Source organism: Heterodontus francisci, chromosome 33 (assembly GCF_036365525.1).
Source record: "Heterodontus francisci isolate sHetFra1 chromosome 33, sHetFra1.hap1, whole genome shotgun sequence".
In the NCBI taxonomy this organism is placed as follows: Eukaryota; Metazoa; Chordata; class Chondrichthyes; order Heterodontiformes; family Heterodontidae; genus Heterodontus; species Heterodontus francisci.
Window position 1 is genome coordinate 38,511,041 of NC_090403.1, and position 25,932 is coordinate 38,536,972.

General features: G+C 41.1%; 1 protein-coding gene across 2 annotated transcripts in view; it reads left to right on the plus strand.

Annotated features, from left to right (window-relative positions):
* The first annotated feature begins 1,621 nt into the window (after positions 1-1,621).
* lsm12b (LSM12 homolog b) overlaps positions 1,622-25,932 on the plus strand; it is a 46,191-nt gene continuing 21,880 nt past the window's right edge. For both annotated transcript variants that reach the window (XM_068012975.1, XM_068012976.1), the window contains exons 1-4: positions 1,622-1,778; positions 12,769-12,902; positions 22,728-22,837; positions 25,346-25,472. In XM_068012975.1, the coding sequence (XP_067869076.1) occupies positions 1,658-1,778; positions 12,769-12,902; positions 22,728-22,837; positions 25,346-25,472 (492 nt within the window). In that variant the 5' untranslated portion in view covers positions 1,622-1,657. The remainder of the gene's footprint in view (positions 1,779-12,768; positions 12,903-22,727; positions 22,838-25,345; positions 25,473-25,932) is intronic.

Consider the following 25,932-nt stretch of genomic DNA (forward strand, 5'->3'; position numbering starts at 1 on the left):
GTTTGGATTAAATACCAGCACAATGAAAATTGAAGGGAGGGAAAAATGTCAGCCGTGACTCAGTTGGTAACACTCTTGCCTCTGAGTGTGAAGGTTGTTCAAATCCCACTGCAGAGATTTAGTCTGATGCTACAGTGCAGTATTGAGGGAGTGATACTCTGTCTTGGGTGTCGTTTTTAGGACAAGATGTTAAACCAAGGTCCCATATGTAAAAGATCCCACAGCACTATTTTGAAGAAGAGCAAGGGATTTCTGGCCGGTGTCCTGGCCAACATTTATCCCTCAACGAACAAGACCAAAACACATTATCTGGTCCTTTGTACAGTGCTGTTTGTGGGAACTTGCTGTGTACAAATAAAAACATAGAAAATTTATGACACAGAAGTGGGCAAAGACCTGGCAAATGGAGTATAATGTGGGAAAGTGTGAAATTATCCATTTTGGCAGAAAGAATAAAAAAGAAGCGTATTATCTAAATGGTAAGAGACTGCAGAGCTCTGAGTTGCAGAGGGATCTGGGTGTCCTAGTGCATGAACCACAAAATGTTAGTACGCAGGTACATCACGTAATTAGGAAAGCTAACAGAATGTTATCGTTTATCGCGAGGCGAATTGAATACATAAGTAGGGAGGTTATGCTTCAGCTATACAGGGCATTGGCGAGACCACATCTGGAATACTGTGTACAGTACTGGTCTCCTTGTTTAAGGAAGGATGTAAATGCATTGAAGGCAGTACAGAGAAGGTTTATTATACTAATACCTGGAATGGGTGGGCTGTCTTATAAGGAAAGATTGGACAGGCTAGGCATGTATCTGCTGGAATTTAGAAGAGTAAGAGGTGACTTGATTGAAACATATCAGATCCTGAGGGGTCTTGACAGGGTGGATGTGGAAAGGATGTTTCCCCTTGTGGGAGAATCTTGAACTAGGGGTCACTATTTAAAAATAAGGGGTCGCCCATTTAAGACAGAGATGAGGAGAAATTTTTTCTCTGAGGGTCGTGAGTCTTTGGAATTCTCTTCCTCAGAAGGCAAGGGAAGCAGAGTCTTTGAATATTTTTTAAGGCAAAGGTAGATAGATTCTTGATAAGCAAGGGGGTGGAAGGTTATCGGGGATAGGTGGAAATGTGGAGTAATCAGTTCAGCCATGAAGTTATTGAATGGTGGAGCAGGCTCGAGGTGTCAAGTGGCCTACTCCTGCTCCTAATTCGTATGTTCGAAGCCGGACATTGTGTCTGTGCCAGTGAAAAAAGAGTTAACCGGCCTAATCAGCTGCCCTGTTTCCAACATGACAACAACAACAACACTTCAAAAGTACTTCAATAGCTGTGAAGTGCTTTGGCACGTTCTGAGGTCATGCCTTTCTCGGAGCAATGCAGTTTCAAGCCCAGACATAGTAACGTGGTTATTTCAGCTCTACCGAGGTTTAATACAATTAAATGTTAGGATATATGTGTATGTCACTGTTTCTGTGACCAAACTACTCAATTTTTGGTCAGAAAGCAAATAAGAGATATGCCTATTATGACTTTCTGGCTTTGCAGAACTCCAACGTCTGCTCTCACCAGCTTCTCTCTTGATTGACAGCGCTCGCCCGCGCATGCTCAGCTCTGCACAAAGGCTGCTGGGTAAGCGCTGCTGGCCCGGCAGTAACAAGATGGCTGCTCCGGGAGAATACTTCACTGTTGGGAGCCAGGTTTCCTGCCTGACGTGCCTGGGCCAGCAGCTGCACGGAGAGGTGGTCGCCTTCGATTACCAATCCAAGATGTTAACTTTAAGTATCCTTTGTTGAGAGGGCGCGGCGTTTGCGGTGAAGCGTGGTACCGGATGTGTAAATAAGTCAGTCAGGGCCTAGCTTCAGTCGGGATCAAGCAGCCTTTCACCGGTGTCCTGCCAGATAGTGGGTTCACGCATGCGTACACTTCACTGGTGCCCTTTTTGTCAAAAAGTGGATAACTGTAGAAACTGGAATAATTGCCAGTGAGCGCGTCGTTACATCTTATCTGATCATTATAAGCTTGCCATTAAATGCTATGGTCGATCAGTAATCGAATCTGAATGTACCCTTTCATTTTCAAGTTGTTAACATATTATTTGGCACAAGGTGAGGCTGAATGAACACTATTTGGCAGTTCGCTGGTTGCATCATGGCCTTGCTGGATGCTCATTGTATGAAAAATCCTTTTTGTGGCACTGAATTCTAACAGCTGATTCATGATGGTAGGGCTGACTCAGTAGTAATCCTTAAGTTATCGAAATTCTGGTAATGGAGGTACTTTGAGTGAGGCTGTATCTGAGCAAGTGTGGTTAGCTGCTAATTTGGTTACCATGGGTAGGGCCAAAGCTTGAGTCCACTGTCTTGGTTTCTGTTTGCTTTTACGTTCTGCCAAATTGATAACCCACCTAATGTTGTAGATGATGCAGTATAAACCAATGGTCTTACTCCTGAAGGAAATTGAAACTAGTTAAAGATGGATTGACTTAAATTAATTTGCTTTCTGTGGGGAGTGCGGGGCAGGTGGAGGTTTTTCAGCACATTTTACATGGAAGTTTTCCTCATTATTAAAGCGGCAGTTTCAGATCAGCAAAACTGCTTCCTGATTATGTATGCTTCAATATTGTACTTTAAAATACAGATCTTAAACAATGTTAAGATTTAATTAAATTTGGTATTCTGCTACACTGCATCAGTCTATATACTATATATGGTATTAGCATGCTATGACTGTTGGTATTGAAATATAGGAGTTTGAATCTGCATATTTAAATTTTCTAGGTCTAGACTTAAGGAGTCTATAACGTTATTTACACTTTAATGTAATAAAATGTCCAAGGAGCTTATGCAGACAAAAATTGACATCCAACTAGAAGAGGAGATATTAGGGCAAGTGACCAATAGCTGAGTCAACAAGGTAGATTTTAAGGAACATCTTAGAGGGAGAGAGGGGCAGAGAAGTTAGGGAGCAAAGTCCGGAGCTTGGAGGGAATGTGGAGTTGAGGTTACAATCAGATCAGCTATGATCTTGTAGAGTGACGGAGCAGACTCGAGGGACAGGGTAGTCCACTCCTGCGCCTAGTTCGTATGTTCGGTTGAAAGCACAGCTGCTGTTGTTTGGATGAAGGAAGTGACGGATGCTCAAGTGGCCAGAGTTGGAGGAATGCAGAGTTCTCAGAGGGTTGTAGGGCTGGAGGAGGTTACAGAGACCGGGAGGGTGAGGTCATAGAGGGATTTGAGATTGGGGATATGAATTTTAAAACCAAGGCATTGCCAGACCGGGTGTCAGTGTAGGTCAGCAAGCATGGAGTGATGGGTGACCAGAAGTTGGTGTGTTGCAATATGGGGAGCAGAGTTTTGGATGAATTTTAAGTTTATGGAAGATAGAAGGTAGGCTAGGAAAGCATTGCAATAGTCAAGTCTTGAGGTAACAAAGGCATTGATGAGGGTTTCCACAGCAAATGGGCTGATGTGGGGTTCGAGACGAGCAGTGGTTTGGAGGTGGAAGTAGATAATCTTTGTGATGGAGTGGTTATAGGGTCGGAAGTACAGCTCGGGTTAAACAGAATATTGAGATTGCAAACAGCCTGGGACAATGGCTAGGCAGGGGAATGGAATCAATGCTAGGGAATGGAGTTTGTGGCGGACTTTTGCACTATATTGGAGGAAGACTGTATTCACTTACTCAACTTGCCAATTAAGTTTTCATATTTTCTACACTATTGCTTTCTGTGATTTCCATCAAGGTGAAGCTGGTTGCAGCTGTTCTAAGGATTATGTATTTACTTAGGTAGGGCTTGGGTTTTCAGCTGGGTCTTTGATTTGTATTAAAGAACAAGGCTAGCACATCTGATCCCATCTGGAATACTGTTCAGATTTGTGCACTGCACCTCAGGAAGGATATATTGGCTTATGAGAAGGGTGCAACACAAATGCATCAGAATGATATCAGGGCTTAAAGAATTAATTACACTTCAAAAGTACTTCATTGGCTCTGAAGTGCTTTGGAATGTCTTGAGGCTTTGAAAGATGCAATATAAATACAAGACTTTTTTTCTTTATACATTTGGCTCCTATTCCCTTGAGTTTAAGAACTTGAGTTATCTGAATGCAGTATTTAAAGTGATAATAGGATTCAATAGGGTATATTCAGAGAACCTATTTCCTCTGATGGGAAAATCCAGAACAAGGGGACTCAATCTTAAAATTGGAGCTAAGCATTTTAGGCATGACATCAGGAAACTTTTTGCATATAAAGGTTAGTGAAAATCTGGAACTCTTTCCCACACCAAAAGGTTGTGGATGCTAGGTCAGTTGAAATTTCAAAGACTTAAATTGATAGATTTTTATTAAGTAAGGGTATACAGGCATATGGAGAAAAAGCTGGTCTATAGATTTGTGATACAGATCAGCCATAGACTAATACACTAACACTTGGCTTGAGGGCTGAATGGTCAACTACTGTTCCTATGACTTGGTATATTTTGAATATACTTTTAACATTTATTGGGCTGTCAGCATTTGTTATAATATGGTACATCAGGAGAAATTAGTATTGAAGTTTGTTCAGAAAGATGTATATACATGTTGGAGTAGTTATTGCTTCAAAGCAACATGTTATATTTTAGTGGGATGGATAACTTTTCAGTCCTAACTAAGATAATTGGATAATAAATTTTGAAAGTAAATATGGTTACCTATTGTGAATTTAGTCCAGTATCAACTCAGAGTTGTCTGCTCAAATGAATAACGCATGAAGTGTTGATACTGCTATAGGAGCATTTTTTTTTAGTTTGATGGGGTTACTAGAAACACTTTGGGATTATTGGGTCAGGTTGAGTCTGCAATTAAAATTGACCTCTATTCATAGTGTAGTATGACCTTGCAAGGCTACATTTGAATTTTAAGAGTGGCGCTATATTATAGCTTAAATCAGTTTTTTAAAAAAATGAGCAGAGAGGGCTAATTGCATTGCTGGAGTCCTGTAAACTTGACCAGAGAATTGAGTTTAAATGCCACTTTTGATTGACTCAGCTTTTAGTCAAGGTGTGTTTTAGTTGCCTTTGAATGAGTAGGTGCTGGGAGTGCTATCTATTTGCTTCAAGGCTGGATAATAAAATGTAGTTTGCCAATCATAGGCTGAACACATACAACTGTGCACTGTAAGGCTTTGTCAGGACACAGAATAATGAGAGTTGAAAAGGGTTTCTTGAAACCTCTGCTTTTTTTTAATGTGGGGAGCATATGGAAAATGTTGTCTGAAAGAATTGGGTAAATTCCAAATGGCCACTAAAAATCAGGGAACAGCAATAATTTATATAGTTCCTTTAACGTAATAAAGCATCTCAAGGTGCTTCAGTGGAGCATTGGAAAACAAAATTTGATGCAAGCTACATAAGGTGATATTAGGGGAGATGACCAAAAGCCTGGTCAAAGAGGTAAGCTTAAAGGAGGATAGAGGTGTTTAGGGATGGAATTCCAGAGATTAGTGCCTTGGCAGATGAAGGCCGGTCCACGTTGGTGGAGCAATTAAAATAAGGTATGCTCGAGAGGCCAGAATTAGAGGAGAGAAGATACCTTGAGTGGGCATCTATGATGCCGTGACTTAAATATCACATTACCATCCATCTTGTTATGGATCACTGTACGCGGTGCAACTTAATTTCTTGACATTGTAAATAACTTGAAGAGACAATAGTTTTGGCATACTTAAAAATATGAGTCTCCTCCCTAGTCCCATGTTTGGTTAATAGTCTGTTGATGCTCAACGTGTATTTGTGGTATGGTCTGTAAACGGTTTTATTGCATATTTTATGTCCTGAAACTTGTCACTGTTCGAAGCATCCAAATAGTCAGCAGTGGCCCATTTATTCAGGTGATGGAAGGCAAGGTTGATATTGTGGAAGGTGCAGCTTACCTCACCTCACCAATACAACAGAAGCTGCTCTTTACGTACCATGTCCCAGTGAGTCCATATGATTTTTGTCTTGGGAAAGAGGTAGGAGAAAGTAATAAGAGCTGGGACAGCGAGTGAGCTAATTGTAGAGCGTACAAAGTGTTCCTGTAAGAGTAATACTGATGAAAGTGCGCTCGTGCCTTTAGCATTTTAGTGGTAATATTACTGGACTAGGAATTGAGAGGCCCTGACTAATGCTCTTGGAACAGGAGTTCAAATCCTACCACAGCTGCTGGAATTTAAACTCAATTACTAAATCTGGAATTAAAAGTTGTTCTCAGTAATGGTGAACCATGAAACTACCAAATTGTCATTAAAAACCCATCTGGTTCACTAATGTCCTTTAGGGAAGGAAATCTGCCATCCTTACCCAGTCTAGCCTACATGTGATTCCAGACCCAAGCAATGTGGTTGACTCTAAACTGCCCTCTGAAATGGCCTCGCAAGCCGCTCAGTTGTATCAAACCACTACAGAAAAGTTGAATAAGAATAAAACCATACGGAACACCTGGCATCAACCTAGGCACGGGAAACAACAATGGCACATCAGCACAGTTGATATTGCAAAGCCCTCCTTGCTAGCATCTGGGGACTTGTACCAAAATTGGGAGACTGCCCATAAGGCTAGTCAAGCAGTAGCCCGACAGTCATACTCACCAAATCATACCTTACAGCCAATGTTCCAAACTCCTCCTCCTCCATCCTTGGCAGGACAGACCCACCAGAGGTGGCAGTACAGTTGGGAGGGAGTTGCCCTGGGAGTTCTCAACATTGACTCTGGGCCCCATGAAGTCTCATGGCATCAGGTCAAACATGGGCAAGGAAACCTGCTGCTGCTAACAACCTTCTGCTCTTCCTCAGCTGATGAATCAGTACTTCTCCATGTTGAACACCACTTTGGAGAAGCACTAAAGGTGATGAGGGTCAGAATGCACTCTGGGTGTGAGATTTCAATGTCCATCACAACAAGTGGCTCAGTAGCACCACTACTGACCGAGCTAGACAAGTCTTGAAGGACATATATGCCAGACTGAGCCTGCGGCAAGTGGTGAGAGAACCAATGAGACCTCAGCCTTGCCAATATATCTGTCACAGATGCATCTGTCTGTGACAGTATTGGTAGTAGTGATCACTGCACATTCCTTGTGGAGACCAAGTCCTGTCTTCAAATTGAGGATGCCATCCATCGTGTTGTGTGGCACTACCACTGTGCTAAATGGGATAGATGCAGAAAAGATCGAGCAGCTCAAAACCTGGCACCCATGAGGTGCTGTGGGCCATCAGCAGCAGAATCTTATTCAACCACAATCTGTAACCTCATGGCCTGGCATAGTTCCATTACCATCAAGCCATTGGATAAACCCTTGTCCAATGAGAAGTGCAGGAGATCATGCCAGGTGCAACACCAGACACACTTCAAAATGAGGTGTCAAACTGGTGAAGCTACAACACAGGACTACATGCATGCTAAACAGTGGAAGCAGCATGCAATAGACAGAGCTAAGCAATCCCACAACTAACTGATCAGATCAAAGCTCTGCAGTCCTGCCACATCCAGTCATGATTGGCAGTGGACAATTAAACAACTAACCAGAGGAAGAGGCTGCACAAATATCCCCATCCTCAATGACTGGGGAGCTGATCACATCAGTGCTAAAGACAAGGCTGAAGCATTTGCGTTCATCTTCAACCAGAAGTGCCAAGTGGATGATCCATCTCAGCCTCCTCCTGAGGTCCCCAGTGTCACAGATGTCAGTCTTCAGCCAGTTTGATTCACTCCACATGATACCAAGAAACGGCTGAAGGCACTGAATACAGCAAAGACTATGGGCCCTGACAACATTCCGGCAGTAGTACTGAAGACCTGCGCCCCCACTGTGCTGGAATAGCTTGGCTACAACACTGGCATCTACTGGACAATGTGGAAAATTGCTTAGGTATTTCCGGTCCACAAAGAGCAGGACAAATCCATTTGGGCCAATTCCCGGCCCATCAGTCTTCTCTCGATCGACAGCAAAGTGATGGAAGATATCATGGACAGTGCTATCAAGCGGCAGTTATACAGCAATAACCTGTTCATCGATGCTCAGTTTGGGTTTCCCCAGGATCGCTCGGTTGCAGATCTCAATATGGCTTTGGTCCAAACGTTGACAAAAGAGCTGAATTCAAGAGGTGAGAGTTACTGCCCTTGACATTAAGGCAGTATTTGACCGAGTGTGGCAGCAAGACACCCTAGCAAAATTGAAGTCCGTGGGAATCGGGGAAAACTCTCCACTGTTTGGAGTCATACCTAGCACAAAAGGAGATGGTTGTGGTTGTTGGATGCCAAACGTTTAAGCCCCAGGACATTGGTGCAGGTGTTCCTCAGGGTTGTGTCCTAGATCCAACAACCTTCCCTCCATCATAAGGCCAGAAGTGGAGACGTTTGCTGATGATTGCACAGTGTTCAGTACCATTGGTAATTCCTTAGGTACTGAAGCAGTTCATAGCCATATACAGCATTACCTGGACAACATTCAGGCTTGGGCTTATGTGTGGCAAGTAACATTTGTGTCAGGCAATGATCATATTCAACAAGAGAGAATCTAACCATCTCCCCATGACATACAGCAGCATTACCATTGCTGAATTCCCCCACCATCAACATCCTGGGGGTTTCCATTGACCAGAAACTTAACTGGACGAGCCACATAAATACTGTGTCTACAAAAGCAGTTCAGAGGCTGGGAATTCTGTGGGAGTAATTCATCTGACTCCCCAAAGCCTTCCACAATCTACAACCCGCAAGTCTGGAATGTTTTGGAATGTCCTCCACTTGCCTGGAGAGTGAAGCTTGACACCATCCAAGGCAAAGCAGCCTGCTTGAGTGGCACCCCCCTCCTCCACCAACACACAGTGGCAGCAGTGTGCACCATACAAGATGCAGTGCAGCAACTCAGCAAGCATCCTTCGACAGCACCTTCCAAACCCGCAACCTCTATCATCTAGAAGGGGAAGAGCAGCAGACACATGGGAACACCACCACCTGCAAGTTCCCCTCCAAGCCACAAACCACCTGGACTTGGAACTATATCACCATTCCTTTATTGTCTGAGTCAAAAACCTGGAACTCCCTTCCTAACAACACTGTGGGTGTAACTACACCACACAGATTGCAGTGGTTCAAGAAGGTGGCTCACCACCACCGTCTCAAGGGAACTTGGAGATGGGCAACAAATGCTGACCTTGCCAGTGATGCTCACATCCCTTGAAAGGAAAAAAAATCCAGAAGTTGCACATTGACTTGGGCGTCCACCTGTGGGTGTAGACAAATAGAAAAGATTCTCAGTTCTAGCAGCCTTTTATAGCTAATGGCATCTGTTGGCCATGTCAATGTTCAGTTAAATCCTACAGTACTATGCCAAGAAATACATTGTCTTGAACGCTTAGAGTTAAAGACGCAGGATGGGATTTTCCTTGGAGCTGCTTGTGCTCTGCTGTTATAACTGCCAAAAGTGCCATTTACGGGTCCATTATGTGGCACAGTGGTTGCATACTGTAATGTTAAATTACAATTTTACATACTTCGCTTGAGCAATAAATTACATTTCACATGCTAAGTATGAAAGGTTACAGGATGTGTTTTGTCCCACCACATCATTTACCTTGGTCATGGGAAGGTATTAAGCAGATTCCAGGAACTTCCTGGCAGCAATGAAAATTGGATTGGAGTGAAAATTGGTCTAGTGTAGCTATGCTGGTCAGAGTGAACTGTTTACTGACTTCTGTATCCTGTGGGTGACTCACTGGAACTTTGCAAGGTGGAGAACTTGTTTAAGCCAGGACGCAGCCAGCCCAACAATTGAAGGGGCAGTTCTGGACTTCGTTTTAGGGAATGAAGCTGGGCAGGCTTAGATAAGGTAGATGAGGAAAAACTGTTCCCATTAACTAATGGTACGAGGACTAGGGGACACAGATTGAAGGTTTTGGGCAAGAAATGCAGGCAGAATGTAATCGTTTTAACGCAGCGGATGGTAATGACCAGCAACCCGCTGCCCACGAGGGTGGTGGAAGCAGAAATAATTTCAAAAGAAAATTGGATGGGCACTTGAAGTAAATAAACTTGCAGGGCTGTGGGGATCAAACCAATTTGTGGAACTGAGTGGATTTCTCTGCGGAGAGCCAGCGTGGACTCAATGGGCCAAATGGCCGCCTCCTGTGCAATAAATGACTCATGACTTTACCCTGTATGGTGTTTTATTAGGAGGGCATTTTGATGATGGTGATCATAATTCAGTTAGATTTAGCATAGTTTTGAAAAAGGGCAAAGAGCAATCGAGTAAACATTGTAAATTGAGGAAAGGCTAATTTTACTGAACTGAGATGTGATTTGACAAAAGTGGTCTGGAGATGAGTATTTGAAGGTAAATCAGTATCAGAGCAGTAGGAAATGTTCAAGGAGGAGATGGGATTCAAAACAAATATATATTGCAACAAAAAAAGGAGTGGGGCTCCGAAATCTATACCCTCTCCAAGCTGGATGTCAAAGTGGGAGAAAGCCGAGAGAATTATAAAAAGTGCAGGGGTGAAATGAAAGGAAATTAGAAAAAGAGAGGTCATGAAAAAATATTGACAAATAAAAGCAAGGAAATCCCAGAGATGTTTTATAAAGAGCAAGAAGATAACTAAGGAAAGAGTGGGGCCTGTTGGGAGACAAAAAAGGTAACCGGTGTATGGAGGTAGAAGATGTGGGCATGGTTCTTAATGCCTGTGTCTGTCTTCACAAGAGGGGGACGATGCAGACATTGTCGTTGAGGAATGCGATGGAATAAGCATAGTGAGAGACAAAATATTAAGAGGTTTAGTATCTTTGAAAGTAGATAAATCACCAGGTCCAGATGAAGTGTATCCCAGGCTGCTAAGTGAAGCTCTGACCATCATTTTCCAGTTGTCTCTGGCTGCAGGCATGGTGCTGGAGGATTGAAGGATTACTAATGTACCATTGTTTAGAAAGGGAGGAAGAGATAGACCAAGCAATTACAGGCAGTCAGCCTAACCTCGGTGGTGGACAAATTATTGGTAAAAAATTCTGAGTTATTCATCATTTAGAAAGGCACAGATTAATCAAGGGCAGTCATCATGGATTTAAGGCAAGAATTGTGTATGACTATCTTGATTGAATTTTTTTGAGGAGGTAACAAGGAGGGTCGATGAGGGTAGCACATTTGATGTAGTCTACATAGATTTTAGCAAGGCTTTTGGCAAGGTCCTATATGGCAGACTGGTCAGAAAAGTAAGAGCCCACGGGATCCAAGGAAAAGTGGAAAATTGGATTCAAAATTGGCTCAGTGGCAGGAAGCAAAGGGTAATGGTCAACTGGTTTTTTGTGTCAAGTGGGTTGTTTTTAGTGGAGTTATCAATACTAGGTCCCTTGCTTTTCATGGTATATATCAATGAGTTAGACTTAAATGTAGGGGGCATGATTAAGAAGTTAGCAGATGATGCAAAACTTAGCTTGTCGGTTGATAGGAACAAAGCTAGGCTGCAGGAAGATATCAATGGACTGGTCAGATGGGCAGAAGAGTGTGAAATGGAATTCAGTCCAGGGAATTGTGAGATAATGCAGTTGGGGAGGGCAAACGAAGCAGGGAATACACAATAAATGGTATACTGAGAAGTGTTGAGAAGCAGTGGGGCCTTGGATGTAGCAGGACAAGCTAAATAACGTGGTTAAGAAGGCATATGGGATGCGTTTCTTCATTAATGCAAACATGAAGGTTATGAACTGTTTTTAAAATAAAAGTTAGTTAGGCCACAGCTAGGGTACTGTCTACAGTTTGAGTCACTGCACTATCAAAAGGATGTGATTGAACTACAGAAGAGATTTATGAGCGTGTTGCCAAGACTGGGAAATTTTAGTTATGAGGGAAGATTGGATAAACTGGGGTTATTTTCTTTGGAATAGAGGAAGTTGAGAGGAGATTTAATTGAGGTGTATAAAATTATGAGGGGCCCAGATAGAGCGGGTAGGAAGGACCTGTTTCCCTTAACAGAGAGGTCAATAACCAATCAATATATTTTTTAAGTACTTGGCAGAAGAATTAGAGGGGAGTCTGAATTAGAGTGGTCTTAAACCCACTGCCTGAAAGGGTGGTACAGGCAGAAGCCCTCATCGCATTTAAAAAAAAAAAAATTGAATATCTACTTGACGTGCTGTAACCTAGAGGGTTACAGATCAAGAGCTGGAAAGTGGGATTGAGCTGGCTAACTCTTGCCAGCACAGACATCAACTTATTATGCCTGAAGCAGCATGTTTGTATCATAATGGAGGATTTCAGTGTCACTAATATACTAAAAAGGCCACATTAAATATGTAAAGGAATAATACTTTATAAAAGTTTCATTTATTTGAAGATTTTGTCAGTATTAATGCTGTATCTATGCAGAATAGTTGTATAACTGTTGGCTTAAATTCAGTGACAAAAAAAAATCATGTAAATCCTGAATGCAAAGTTGATCGCAAGTGTTTGCAATATGAAATTAACTTGTCTAACTGGAAAATCATAAGTGTTGCATATTGATTTTTGTACAGTAACCAAGCTTTAAGTAGTAGCTGAGGCACTAGTGTGAATTTCAGTTGAAAGATTAATGAATGGGTTTGAAGGAATATATATGTCTCATATTACAATGTTGACTGTTGCCTCATGAAACTATATATTTCAATTAGTGCCTTTTTATAGGCTTTTCAATATTGAAGTCTAGCAAAGGAGATACAGTGCATTTAATTGGAGGGTTTACCATTCATTCATTGTGTTCCTTAACCATTTTCTTTTTAAAGAATGTCCCTCATCTAGTGGGAAGCCCAACCACAACGATGTTCTACTGATTAATTTAGCTTATGTTTCGGATGTTAAAACAATTAATGATCGGACAGAAACTCCACCACCCTTAGCTTCACTGAATGTTAACAAGGTAAGAATCTTAACTGAGAAAAAATGCAGTATATTTCTGTGAAAGTTTTGAATAAATGTCATTTTTCTTCAAAGTCAGTGGGGGGTGGGGGGGATTGCTGAATGGAAGAATAAATTGTAATTTGTTCATGCTGTGCATTTTGAAAAATATGATACAAACCCTTCAGTTTTTTTTTCATGTCCTGAGGGAATATGTTTCTCTGGATTTTGACTTGGCAATTCTCGATAGTGAATTTTGTATGGTTTTTGTTGTGATCTGCAGTTACAGAACATTTATAAGCCGATACTATGATTATATTTTTGATCCCATTAATTTATATGCCATTCTTGTGATGTATTGTACAAAACTTACATTTTAGCCTGGTTTAGAGCTGTATTGACACTGAAGTGATGAATATCCTTAGAACCTTACATGTATGTGACCGCTAAATGTTCATCCTGGTTCCACCTGCAAAGATTATTCATATATTTGTTGTACGTTCCAGGCATGTGTGTACACTGCAGCAGTGATATCTGCTAAATAGTGATGGAGCTAGGAACCAAAGCTGTTTTTCATTCTTTATTCCACTGTAGTGCCCCAGCTGACAAGTTTGGGAACTGCTAATTCAGTACAGATCTGGAATTGAACTGGGGGCCATCCTGGTTCAACTAATTACAGGATAAATGAACAATTAGGAAACCTAAAATAATTTCCAAACATAGGACTTCTTTAACTTTTTCTCCACTTTATGCAAGTGGTATTATAAATTTGAGTAGTTCATGCCTTTATGCTGAAAAATATTTTCATTCATGTGAACAAAACCTGTCATAGAATGTCACATTGCAAAAATTGGCTGCTGGATGGTTAGTAAAATCAGATATCTGTTTAGCAAAATTATTTTAGATTCATATGGTTGCCTAATGGTTTCTGGCAAGGGTTACATCAGGGTTACACCCCAAATAATAATGCGAAGCTTGCTATACAACTACGTTTTATGCCACGATGTATGCTATTAATAATTTCCTTTCGCGGGAGGAAGTCGGCAATTTTTGTGAATCCTACCACAGCAAATTTCTATTAGCATCGATTGCAGGGATGAGACCATTTTTAAAATTCTAGTAATGCAGCCCCACTTCCTGTACCAAATTCAACTAATTCTTTTGCTTACCCATACCCTATGGAAGTAGGCAAATTTGGTGATTCCATCCTTCCCAAATGGCTCTCGATAAATTTTATTATGTACTGTAGCACTGAGCTGTACAGATCAGGAAAGAGCTGTAGAAATTTCATACAAAAATTCATTTAGCCCATTTTGCCAGTTCTACATCTGGCTCTCTACTGAAATTCCATTTCTCTGCTCTTTCCTTTTTTAAAAATATTTTTCAAGTGTTTATCTTCTGATTTAGTGTTGGAGCAGCTAGGGTTCCATATTTGAATAAGCCTTTGCTTTAAGCTTTAGAAGAATATACTTGCCTTGGAGGGAGTGTAACACAGGTTCACTAGACTGATTCCCGGGATGAGGGGATTATCCTATAAAGCGAGATTGAATAGAGTAGGACTAAATCCACTGGAATTTATCAGTCTAGTGAACCTGTGTTACACTCCCTCCAAGGCAAGTATATTCTTCCTTGGGAAAGGAGACTCAAACTGAACACAGCACTCCAGGTATGGCCTCAGCGAGGTCCTAAACAATTGCAGTAAGACTGCTTCCCTATTCTGCTCCAATCCTTTTGTAATAAAAACTAACGTACTATTTTCTTAATTGCTTGCTGTACCTGCATGTTAACTTTGATTCGTATATAATGAAACCCAGATCCCTCTGAATACCAACATTTCCCAGTCTCTCTCCATTTAAAAAATATTTTGCTTTTCTGTTTTTTCTTCCAAAGTGGATAACTTCACACTTCTCCACATTATAATCCATCTGCCCTGTTCTTGCCCACTCACTTAACTTGTCTATATCCCTTTTGCAGCCTCTTTGCGTCCTTCTTGCAGCTTACTTGCCCACCCAACTTTGTATCGTCAACAAACCTGGAAACATTGCACTCGGTCCCCTCATGTAAGCCATTGATACAAATTGTAAATAGCTGAGACCTGAGACTGATCCTTTGGTAATATAAAAGCAAAATACTGCGGATGCTGGAAATCTGAAATAAAAACAAGAAATGCTGGAATCACTCAGCAGGTCTGGCAGCATCTATGGAAAGAGAAGCAGAGTTAACGTTTCGGGTCAGTGACCCTTCTTCGGAACTGACCCGAAACGTTAACACTGATCCTTTGGTACCTTGCTAGTTACAGCCTGCCAACTGGAAAATGGCCCATTTATTCTTCCTCACTTTTCTGTCCGTTAACCAGCCCTAAATCCATGCTAATACATTATCCCGGTTCCACAAACTCTAATCTTGAGTAATAATCTTGAGTGACACCTTGTTGAATGCTTTTCGGAAATGCAAATACATTTTATCCACTGGTTCCCCCTTATCTACACTGCTAGTTACAACCTAAAAACGATTTGTCAAACATAATTTGCCTTTCATAAATCAGTGTTGACTCTACATAATCATATGATTCTCTTCTTTGGCCTCCTTGTGATTCTCTAAGCGTTCTGTTACCATGGCTGGAATTTTACTCTAGTTGGACGGGAGCCATCCAACGACTGTAAAGTCGGTGGTGATCCCGCCTCCGCCATACTTGGGGATCCAGACAACATTTTACGGACCCCAGGCCCTTAATTGGTCTGAGGCGGGACTTGCACCTCATTGAAGCGGGAAATCCTATCTAATGGAGCTGCCGGCCAATCAGTGGACCGGCAGCTCTTTGTTCCTGCAGCGCCACCAGGAGCGGTAACCACTGCTGGGACTGAAACCCAGCTTCCATATGAAGAGGAGGGACGTCCCTGGAAAAGAGGTGATTTTTTGAGTCCTCACCGGGGGTGATCAGTCGAGCCCCAGCAAGAGGTCGATTTGGGGGGGGCGGGAGCATGGTTGGGCATTGGGGACGGCCCTCTGTCAGGCACGTGGTGACCAAACAGGAGTGCTCTCCCAGGCCATCAGAAGGCCGCTTACTTTTTACAGGCGACTTTTCTCAGGCTTGGACTGCTCGCCTGCCAATGGTAAAATCCCTGTGGTGGCGAGCGGAGGCCCTTAAGTGGCCGTTAACTGGCTACTTGAGGGCCTTGATTGGCCTGGGGCAGGCAGGCTGTTTTTGGCCACTCCGTGTAAAATGGTGGCGGGAGTGGGTCGGGAAGGGCCCCCCGAGCCTCCCACTCCATTCTATGCCACCATTCCCTCTTTGGGGGGAGGGGGGGTAAAAAGTCAGGCCTACATCCCTAATAATATATTCTAGTATTTTCCCTATTATTGATCTGGTGCTGACTTGACTATAGATCCCTATTTTCTGTCTCCCTCTTTTCTGGAATAGCAGGGATACATTTGCTACCTTCCAATCCATGGGGACTGTACTGGAATCTAGGGAATTCTGGAGGATCGAAACCAATGCATCCACTGTCTCTGTAGCTGCCTCTTCTAAAACCCTAGGATGCAGGCCATCAGGTCTGGGAGATTTGTTGACTTTAAGTCCCAATTATTTTTCCTTTACCATTTTTTTACTCCTAATATCCCTAAGTTCCTCATTTTTGCAAGACTCTTGGTTCGCCACTATTCCCAGAATGCCTTTTATGTCTTCTACTGTGAAGACAGAATAAAAGTATTCATTTAATGTCTGTGCCATTTCCTTTTTCCCCATTATGATTTCTCCTGTCTCTGCCTCTAAAGGAACCATGTTTACTTTGGGTAATCTCTTCCATTTTACATACCTATAGAAGCTTTTACAATCTGATTTATGTCTGTTGCTGGTTTACCCTCATTTTTTTTCTGCTTAATTTTAAGGTCTCTTCTGTCAAGTCCATTGGGAATTTTATGACTTTTGGTTTACTTCGATTTGGATTTCCCCAAAATGTGCTATTTTCCTATTTGTTATGCAGCATTTGCTGCATAATCTGCCCATTCCCCTACCTTTGATTTTTGTATTCACCCACATTCTTGTCCTTTCTCAGCTTAAATCTGCATTCACCCTTCAGCAAAGATCACTAGAGCAGGCCTAAGAACTTTGGCTTTTCTCCTCTCTCCTCGCCAGTGAACATTCATGTCAGCTGTATTGCACAACTTCTATGGCTAAGATCAGCACTGCACAGATTTTCAAATATTGTTTAAATTTGGGGAGTAGAAATAGTCCTTATTATGGTGGCTATACAGGAATTGCATGAAGCCTCCAAAATGTTTTATATTTAGTATTTTACGTAAATAAAAATGAAATTTTCACTTTAAAATTGCAATGAGTTCTGTGGTTGACTTTGGGTGGAGGAGGAACGTGGCGAGGTCACTTGTCCGTGTCAGTTCACTTGCTTTATTATCCTTTCGCCTACATTACACAGTATTGTGAAGGGTTTTAATGAACAATAAGTGAGTTCAAATTCAGAGGCTGAGCATTTGCCAGCAAAGTTCATCATGCCTTCAGATAGCCTTTCAACTCTTCTTAGAATATAAGCAGCCAACATATTCAGTTTATGTGGGTGCAAGGATGCTGTAGTTGGTCTCAACAGCTTGATGTGAGGGTTCCAGTAATACGGAATACAAGATTGGGTGTGGGTGTGATGCTCTCCATAGCTGAGCAAATTGACTAGCATTGCTGTTTGAGCTCACGTATAAAGAACATCCACTTGGGAGAGGAAGTGGAAGATATCAATGGAAGTACAACGCCAGGAGTTATGCAATGAGGAGGGGATAACATTGGAGCAAAGGGGCAAGCTTTTGAAGCATATAAGATTCTGAGGGGTCTTGACAGGGTGGATGTGGAAAGGATGTTTCTTGTGGGAGAATCTAGAACTAGGGGTCACTGTTTAAAAATAAGGGGTTGCCCATTTAAGACAGATGAGAAGAAATATCTTCTGTCATGGTTGTGAGGATTTGGAACTCTGTTTCTCAAACGCTGGTGGAAGCAGAGTCTGAATATTTTTAAGGCAGAGCTAGATAGATTCTTGATGAGCAGGGCTGGGGGGGGGGGAAGGTTATTGGGGGGTAGGCAGGAATGTGGAGTTGAGGTTACAATCAGATCAGCCATGATCTTGTTGAATGGCGAAGCAGGCTCGAGGGGCCAGGTGGCCTACTCCTCCTAATTCATATGTTTGTATGTAATATTCACCATTCTATGTGGCAGATGAGGCACTCATTTGATTTGTGGTCATTTTAAATAAAAACTGAAAAGGAACAGTGCAACTTTTATTTTGCATACACTTTCTCATGTTATTTTGTTCTTCAAGAACATAATATTAGATACATGACTAATAGTTAAGGTGTTGACCCAAAAATGCTGAATTCACTTGAAAATGTATTTTGATGAGAATGAAAATTGTGGTATAAGAATTCCTGTGAGTGTTTCATTTGTATAGTTGTGTGACCATTGACCGACTAAGCTTGCAGAGGTCCTATAAACACTTGCATTGTGTAATTTTTAAAGTAAGCTATAGTGTAGTTTTCTGTGAATAAACAATGTTCTTTTTGTGGTGCAATGGCCCTTCTTGTGGCTTGAATGTATTTACCATTGTAGGTGTAAAAGAGTATGTTGCCATGGACATTTCTCATTGTATCATCCCCCAGTTCTTATTGAGTGGGCAGTGTAAGAAATATGGTTGAATTCCCCTAGATTAACTATTCTATCTGTACTGAGAGAGAGTCTGGCAAGTGTTAGTAATGTATTCAGTGTTTAAAAATCCAGACTTGCCTTGGATGAAGTTGTATAATCGGTTTGTCAACATAATGTGCGTCCTGTGGTTTTAGTTTTATGCGGACTTGAGTGGTGGCCTTAATAACTCATTTGTTTTCAGAGCTGTTTTCATGGTTCTTCATTTGTACTGCAGGGATATGTGAAAAAATTTACAATGGTGAAATTGACTGCCTCCAATGGTTTGGTTGATGCCTGTTTTACATGTTGCTCCTGTGGGTGTAGTGGAAGCATACAGTTTTTAAAAATTCCCCTACCTGTACTTTTTCACCCCACAAATACCAGGGATTGGTCATCCTTTTAAAATGATGCTCCTTGGGGGTAGCAAAGAGGGGAGGTATGATGCCGGTATTTACATTGTGTGATGCTCTTGCACTTAAATTCAAAGTAAACAAAAACTATTTAAAAATATTGAATTAGTTAAATCTCTCCCCTTTTCTGCCTCCCAGAAAAATCCAAATTCTTAACATACAAATAGAAAATGCTAGAAACACTCAGCAGGTGAGGCAGTACCTATGGAGATAAAGTATTCAGTCTTTCCAGCACTTTGTTTTTATTTGAGATTTTGACCATCCACAGTAGTTTAATTTACTTTTCTAAACATGACCAGACATGTTTAAGTTTCTGATAGACTACTGGGGCAACAATTGTGAAATGATGACAACTGCAATTAGAAAACAAATCCCACATTGACAGTATTGGCTTGAAATGTGATACAATCATTCTGAAACTGGCAAGAGTCATCGAATCTGTAACAAATACATGAAGAAAACAGAACTTGGGTTGACTGGCTGGTTCAAGACACCGTCCCTGGGAAGTTCCAATGGGCTCCTCTGCAGCAGACAAATTACTTTTAAAAAGTGTAGTCTCTGTTTACCTGTATGTAAACATTGTGGCCAATTTCTGTATAGCAAAGTCTCTCAAACGCCCATGAGATGAATGTTTAATCTGTTTTTGATGGTGTTGGTTGAGAGAAAATGTTGGCCAGGACATGGAGAGAATTTTCTTCCTCTTAAAATATTGCATTAGGATCTTTTATCTCTACCTGTGCGTGTGAGACAACAGACAGGGCCTCGCTTTAACATCTCACCTGAAAGACAGCACCTTTTGACAGTGCAGTATTCCCTCAGTATTGCACTGAAGTTTCAGCATAGGTCATGTGCTCTAGTCCTAGAGTGGGACTGGAACCAACAACCTTCTAACTCAGGCAAGAGTGCTGCAACTGAGCCAAAGCTGACACTAAAATAAAATACACCTATTTTCGTCATCTGTGTTTGGGTTGTCATGTGTCATTCTGTTGCTGAATGGCATGTAACCTGTTCCTGACCTCTTAATTACAGCAATATCAGCTACTATGCAATGTGAAAAAATAGTCATTGATTTTTTTAAAAATCTCTGATCGGAAGGATTGCTACTTGGCAGTTCCCACAGCCTGCCAAACACCACAAATAACCAAATGAGGGACAGTGGGTATACTTGCACTTGATCTTTTTGTAGGACAGCAAGTTTAAAATGTCAAAACTGTTCATTTCCCAATAGAGACTATTTTATTCTCAATTATCTGCAAAAAAAAGTTAGTGTTTCTCCACTCTTCCCTGAAGGCAGTAGCATTCTGGGATACTGCTCCATGTCAGCTGAGTGATTATTCTTCATGTCTTAACCTAGATTATGTGATTAGATTAGGTTATTTAACTGTAGTAGATATCACAGTTAAGCCTGATCTTGATATCCACGTACATACAATTTCTAGCAGGACAAGGGATGGGAAGCAGAATCCTAGCTAACTTTTTCTTCAGCTTACAGAGACACTGAGCCATCTGTAGTACCCCTTTGCTGTCCCAGTTGAAATCAGCTTTCTCAGCACTCATTTGGAATTGAACCTGGGACCTTGCTCGTCTGTATTGCTTGTGTACTTTTCCCCCACTCCCAACCACCCCGGTGGAGGGAATCTTACTCATTTCATCATGCTAACAAGGCTTGTCATAAGTTTGATCAGATCATCCTTTCGTGCTTTCTACCTGTTGTTACTCTTCCATTTGCAAAGCTTTTGGCTTTGTACATAATCCTTTCCTAGCTGTGACCCATTCCATTATCTTGGGCTACTTGATCTTCAACCATGTGGTTATTCGCTCTATTCTTCTAGCTGATACCTGACATTTTTTTTGAACGGTATATCCCCAAAACATGCTTGTTTCTGTGCCCTGCAGAATTGTTGACTGGGCACTAACCTTACATGTTGTTTTCACCTTCCATGATGAAAATATCTCCTCCTCCAGAATGGTTTCCATACTCATTCAAAATGTTTTCAACTAGACCAATGTGGTTAACTTTTCCCTTTGCTGGACATTCAACTTTCCTTTTGTATAAGCTCACTTTAATTTCCTCCTCATTATTACCCAATTTATTGAGCCTTCTGTGCTGCTCCTTGGACCACAGGCATAATCTTGGTATTTTGGAAACTGCTATTGGGCTCTTCCTTTCCTTCAAGACCCAACTCTGGTTCAATACCAGCCATTGTTTCATGCATTTCAGTTCAGTTCTGACCTATACATGCACCTTTTACGGCGAAGCAGTGTTCAGTGTCTAGCCCCTGTTGCCTAGCTTGTCATATGGTCCCTTTCAGTATTAGAACAAGGTCGATCAAATGCCACCTGGATGGAATCCTATTTTATTATTGAGCCACCTTGTCCTTTTCTTTATCCTTGTGCAATGCTTTTTCTCCTGTGCATCTCTTAACAGTCTGGAGCTCCATCTAGTTACTTGGAGTTCCAAAAGAATTCCCTACTGAGTCTTGCACCTATGTAAAGTCTAACAAACACACCAACAAATCTTTCTCGGGCTCTCAAAACTTAGTCAGTTATTGTTTTGGTATGATCTGATGAACAAGATAAATATAAAGATAGATCAATTCAGTCTAGTTAGCATTCTGCTAAACTCATTTACAATTTGAAATTCTCATTGTCAAGACTAATGTTAGTCTTGGAGATGAATCCCTCAGTTAAGTTAGATTTTGTCGATATATTGTGACTCCAGGAAATGTAGGATGAGAGCTGTCAAGTTTTGCCATTCAAAAGTTCTGATATTCTATATCTATGTGTCTTAAGCTGGCATTATTTAAACTAAAAAATTAACTTCTCCCTTCTGAAGTTGATGGGTCATTGTTGCACAGGTGTCATTTGCCCTCCAATATTTTGGCTTTGTGATTATTCTCATCTGAGCCTGACAGTGAGATCGGCATCAAAAAGTGCTGGAAATATTCAGCAGGTCTGGCAGCATGTGTGGAGAGAATACTTTGCTTCTCTATCCTCAGATGCTGCCAGACCTCTTGAGTATTTCCAGCACTTGTTTCTGTTTCAGATTTCCAGCATCTGCAGTATTTTGCTTTTGTTTTAGTGAGATCGGCGTGCTATGGAAGACATTGCAGCCAGGCCTAGTCCTTTGCTCCCCTGACAACTATATATGAAATAAGTGAAGCTCAGCATTTCCACCCCCACCCCCGCCCCTGCCACTTTATTTTCGACCACCCAGCCTTTCCAATGCTTTTTAAGTCTAGAGGTGCTAGGGCTAATTGTGGCACTTCTGCCGTACAACCTGGCAACACCAAATCTGAACTTCCAATTGAACCAATGGGACCCTAAAATTCTCACGTTTTATGTTAACCTGCTTTTTTTATTGAAGCTTACTCGTATTGAAGATGAGATGCTAATTATACGTATATAAATCTCAAGCAAGCGTCTTGTTTGGTGTTCAGTATTCAGAATGTGATGCCTCAAACTTGGTGTCATTTTTGTTTCCCAGACTTAGTAAGAGAAGACCTGAGTCAAAAACCACCCAAGACCATTTTTTAATGAGCTGAATACTTAAATACTGATCAGAGGAATGGTTAAATGTTCTTGATAACCCATCTGCTTGAGAGCTATACTGTTTACCAACTTTAAATTGTACAAGGTTGGTGGTAACATTTTAGGTAAGCATTGCAACAGTTGGACTGTTCTAGTCACTTAGAAAAGCAGCTCTTGGTTGCGACATCAGAAGTGTCTGATACTCAAACTGTTACTTTATTACCAGCTTGCCAACCGAGCACGGACAGAGAAGGAAGAGAAATTAAGCCAAGCATATGCAATTAGTGCTGGAGTCTCTCCAGAAGGGCAGCAGCTTTTTCAGACTATCCATAAGACGTAAGTTCAGTATTTTTTTCGTCTTCTCAAAGCCTTCCTTCATCAGAAAACTTTTGAAAAGTAGATGGCAACTTTGTTAAAACGGGGAATAGAAGAGGTGGTAATATGAGATAATACTTGATTTAATTTTAAAAATGCTGTCTTCAGAATCTGTCTTGTATTAACTCCCGCAATGTTCTCCCTGTGAAGACCAGCATTGACAGAAAACTATTTCTATTGTATAAAATTATGGTTACCATTGATTCTTTAGATCAGTTGTTAATATTTACATGGAGAAGATGTAAAAGTGTCGCCTGTTCGTTAACTGTCATGATATAGTTTGTATAAGTATGTGCATAATTTTAATAAGCATTCCTTTTGTGTGATTCTGTGGTCTTAACTAAGAACAACAAAGCTCCTGGATTTTACTGATATCAGTAGAATCTGCATTAAATTATATTGCTAATTATCAGCTGTTACAAATCAAAAATTAAAAAAAAGTCTTTTTAACCCTCATAAGAGGGGTTGAAAAGTAATAAGTATGCATGATTAGCATGAAATTGTTGTCTGACCTCTGCAGTACTACCAGCTTCCTTCCCCCTGTAGGATACAAAATTGTGTTTTTGTTTGAAATGAATTCCAATTTTTTTAAGGAATATCTTGTCATTTTGCCTTCACTTTTTTTTCTCATTCATGCCCCCACAACCCGAATCCAGTCCCTTCTCCTTTCTGAAGGTGTTGACTCTTTGTTGGTATATAGTTCCACATTTGCCCTCTGGGCACCTTGCCCAAGTGAGGGACTTGTCAGTGAGGTCCCATTACAGCCAAGCTTGAAGCTAATACTGATGCCACCCTTGAGTGGCATCTACATATGTGCGTCAGACAGAACTTGCTGGATAGAAATTGCGACTGGAATTCTGTCAATTTCCTTTTATTTTTAACCCCTTCATCAAAAACCTGGGGTGCTGATGCCAGTTGTAGCTCTGGAGTGGGAATTATTCCTGGTCTGCATAACTGAGTTACTTGCTGCATAAACTGTTAGAGAGCCTTGCACTTCAATTGGGATTAAAAAATTTTAAAAGGTAAATTAATTTTAATCACTTGCATAATGATTGGTGTAAGCAGAAATGCTGTCACTTTACTGTTTTTGAAGCTAGACACTGGAATATGACATTCCAAGACACACTATTCCCTTTCCACCTGGCCACAGCTAGTGGAGGAGCTGGGGTGATGGACATAAAGCCGTGTTTTGCTCCCCACTACGTAATCTTTGTAAAACTGACAAAAAATACTGCAACAAAATATCTTTTTCTTTTGAATATAATTTGTAGTCACCCCACTTAACAGGGCTATGTGACTTTTTTGGAGAAAAACTTTGGAATTACTTAATCAATTTTCCACATTTTAAAATAAAAATGCCCTTTGCTTGCTGAACACTTCAATTCAGCAGTGGGTAAGGTGAAAAAGAAGTTTAATGATCCACATTTCTGTCTGCACTCAGCCAACGTTTTCCTTTAAAGCTATTTTTAATTTACTTCTCTTCAATTGGAAACACATGTTAATATTTTAGATCCGTCCACCAAAAAATTGATGTAGTAGTTTGGAGTGACTTCTGCATTAATCTGCCCCCACCGCCTCAGCATGCCAACCTGTCAGCTGTTCAGCATTTGCTTAGGGGATAGAACTTTGGTCTTAACTCTTCTAATGATGCACATCTGTTAATTCAAGTGCGCAATTGTACCTCATTTTCTAAAAATAAAATGGTACGGTTTACATGGTGTGGTATTGAATTATACAGATAGGAAACACTGCGATTGGAGCATAGGTCTGTGTTAAGTTGGCTGTTGCAGTAACAATGGGTGGGAGCACTCCAGTAGTAACAGTAACTATGTGTTAAAAAGTGTAAAGTCTCTCCCTCCCTCCTTCCTAGATGGGTACTAGTGTAGATCTGGTTCGGGGAGAAAAAACATATCAATATCCCATAAAATAATAACTGACGACTTCCTGTTTAGGGTTTCACATAGATAATGGCCACTTGGGCAGGATTGCACTGGGCTACTGGTGCCTGCGGAGCCATACCATGTAGTCAGTCACTGCATTTGAGAATGGAAGAATGGAGGAGAGCAAAGTTACTTTAATAAAACTGTTGTCTAATCTGTCAAACAGTTGCTGTTTTCTCCAACATTTTTTAATGCTATTTTCTTTTTGTTTCTTGGGCTAGTGTCTCTGCCTTATTGGCAGTGTGAGGCGACCGTAGCATTTATTTCTTCTTGAGAAACTGTTTGCCCTCCCAACCAGTGCCTCTACCATGACCCAGCTTGTTACTTTGATATGTGGACAAACATGCATGTAAATATTATTGTGTTTTCCCCAACATTTTGACAGTGCTCAATACTAAACCGTTAAGTTCCATCACAATGTTTATGATAAATGAAAGTTTCATTGATAATTTTGATATGGCTTAATGGATTGGAAATCTGTAATTAGTTGTCTCTTCAACCAGCAAACTTATATAACACACTTTTTTAGCATCAAGGACTGTAAATGGCAAGAGAAGAGCATAATCGTCATGGAAGAAGTTGTAATTGTACCACCTTACCAGGTTGAGAACTGTAGAGGCAAAGAGGGAAGCGCATTAAGTCACGTACGCAAAATAGTAAGTATAAATGTACATTTTGCTAAACCCATTTAGAACGTTTACTTTCTCTTTAGGGTTTTTCCCCACATAACATTCTTTGATAGACAGGATAGGCAGATGACCTTTTTTTTTAGGCAAAGTGCCTCACTAAAGCCTACTTCTCAATGGCCTACTTCGGGTCAGGAAGCTGCACTTTGGAGAATTGCATTGTCATGAACTGTGCGGGAATCTTTTTGTAACTTTAGCATGCTCACTCTTCCAAAAAGGTGGTTGAAAAAGCCTTTTGTTTGGGTGAGTGCCACATAGTTGCAGTACCCCAAAAACCAATTAATGGATTCTCAAGACAATGTTTAGGATTTAGTAGAGTTAAAAGAATGACACCAAACAAGGCATAGTTTGCAGTTCTTGATAGTTTGTACAGCTTCATGATTTTATGGAATTTCTGCACACAGGCCAGATACTTCCCCACAGGCAAGGC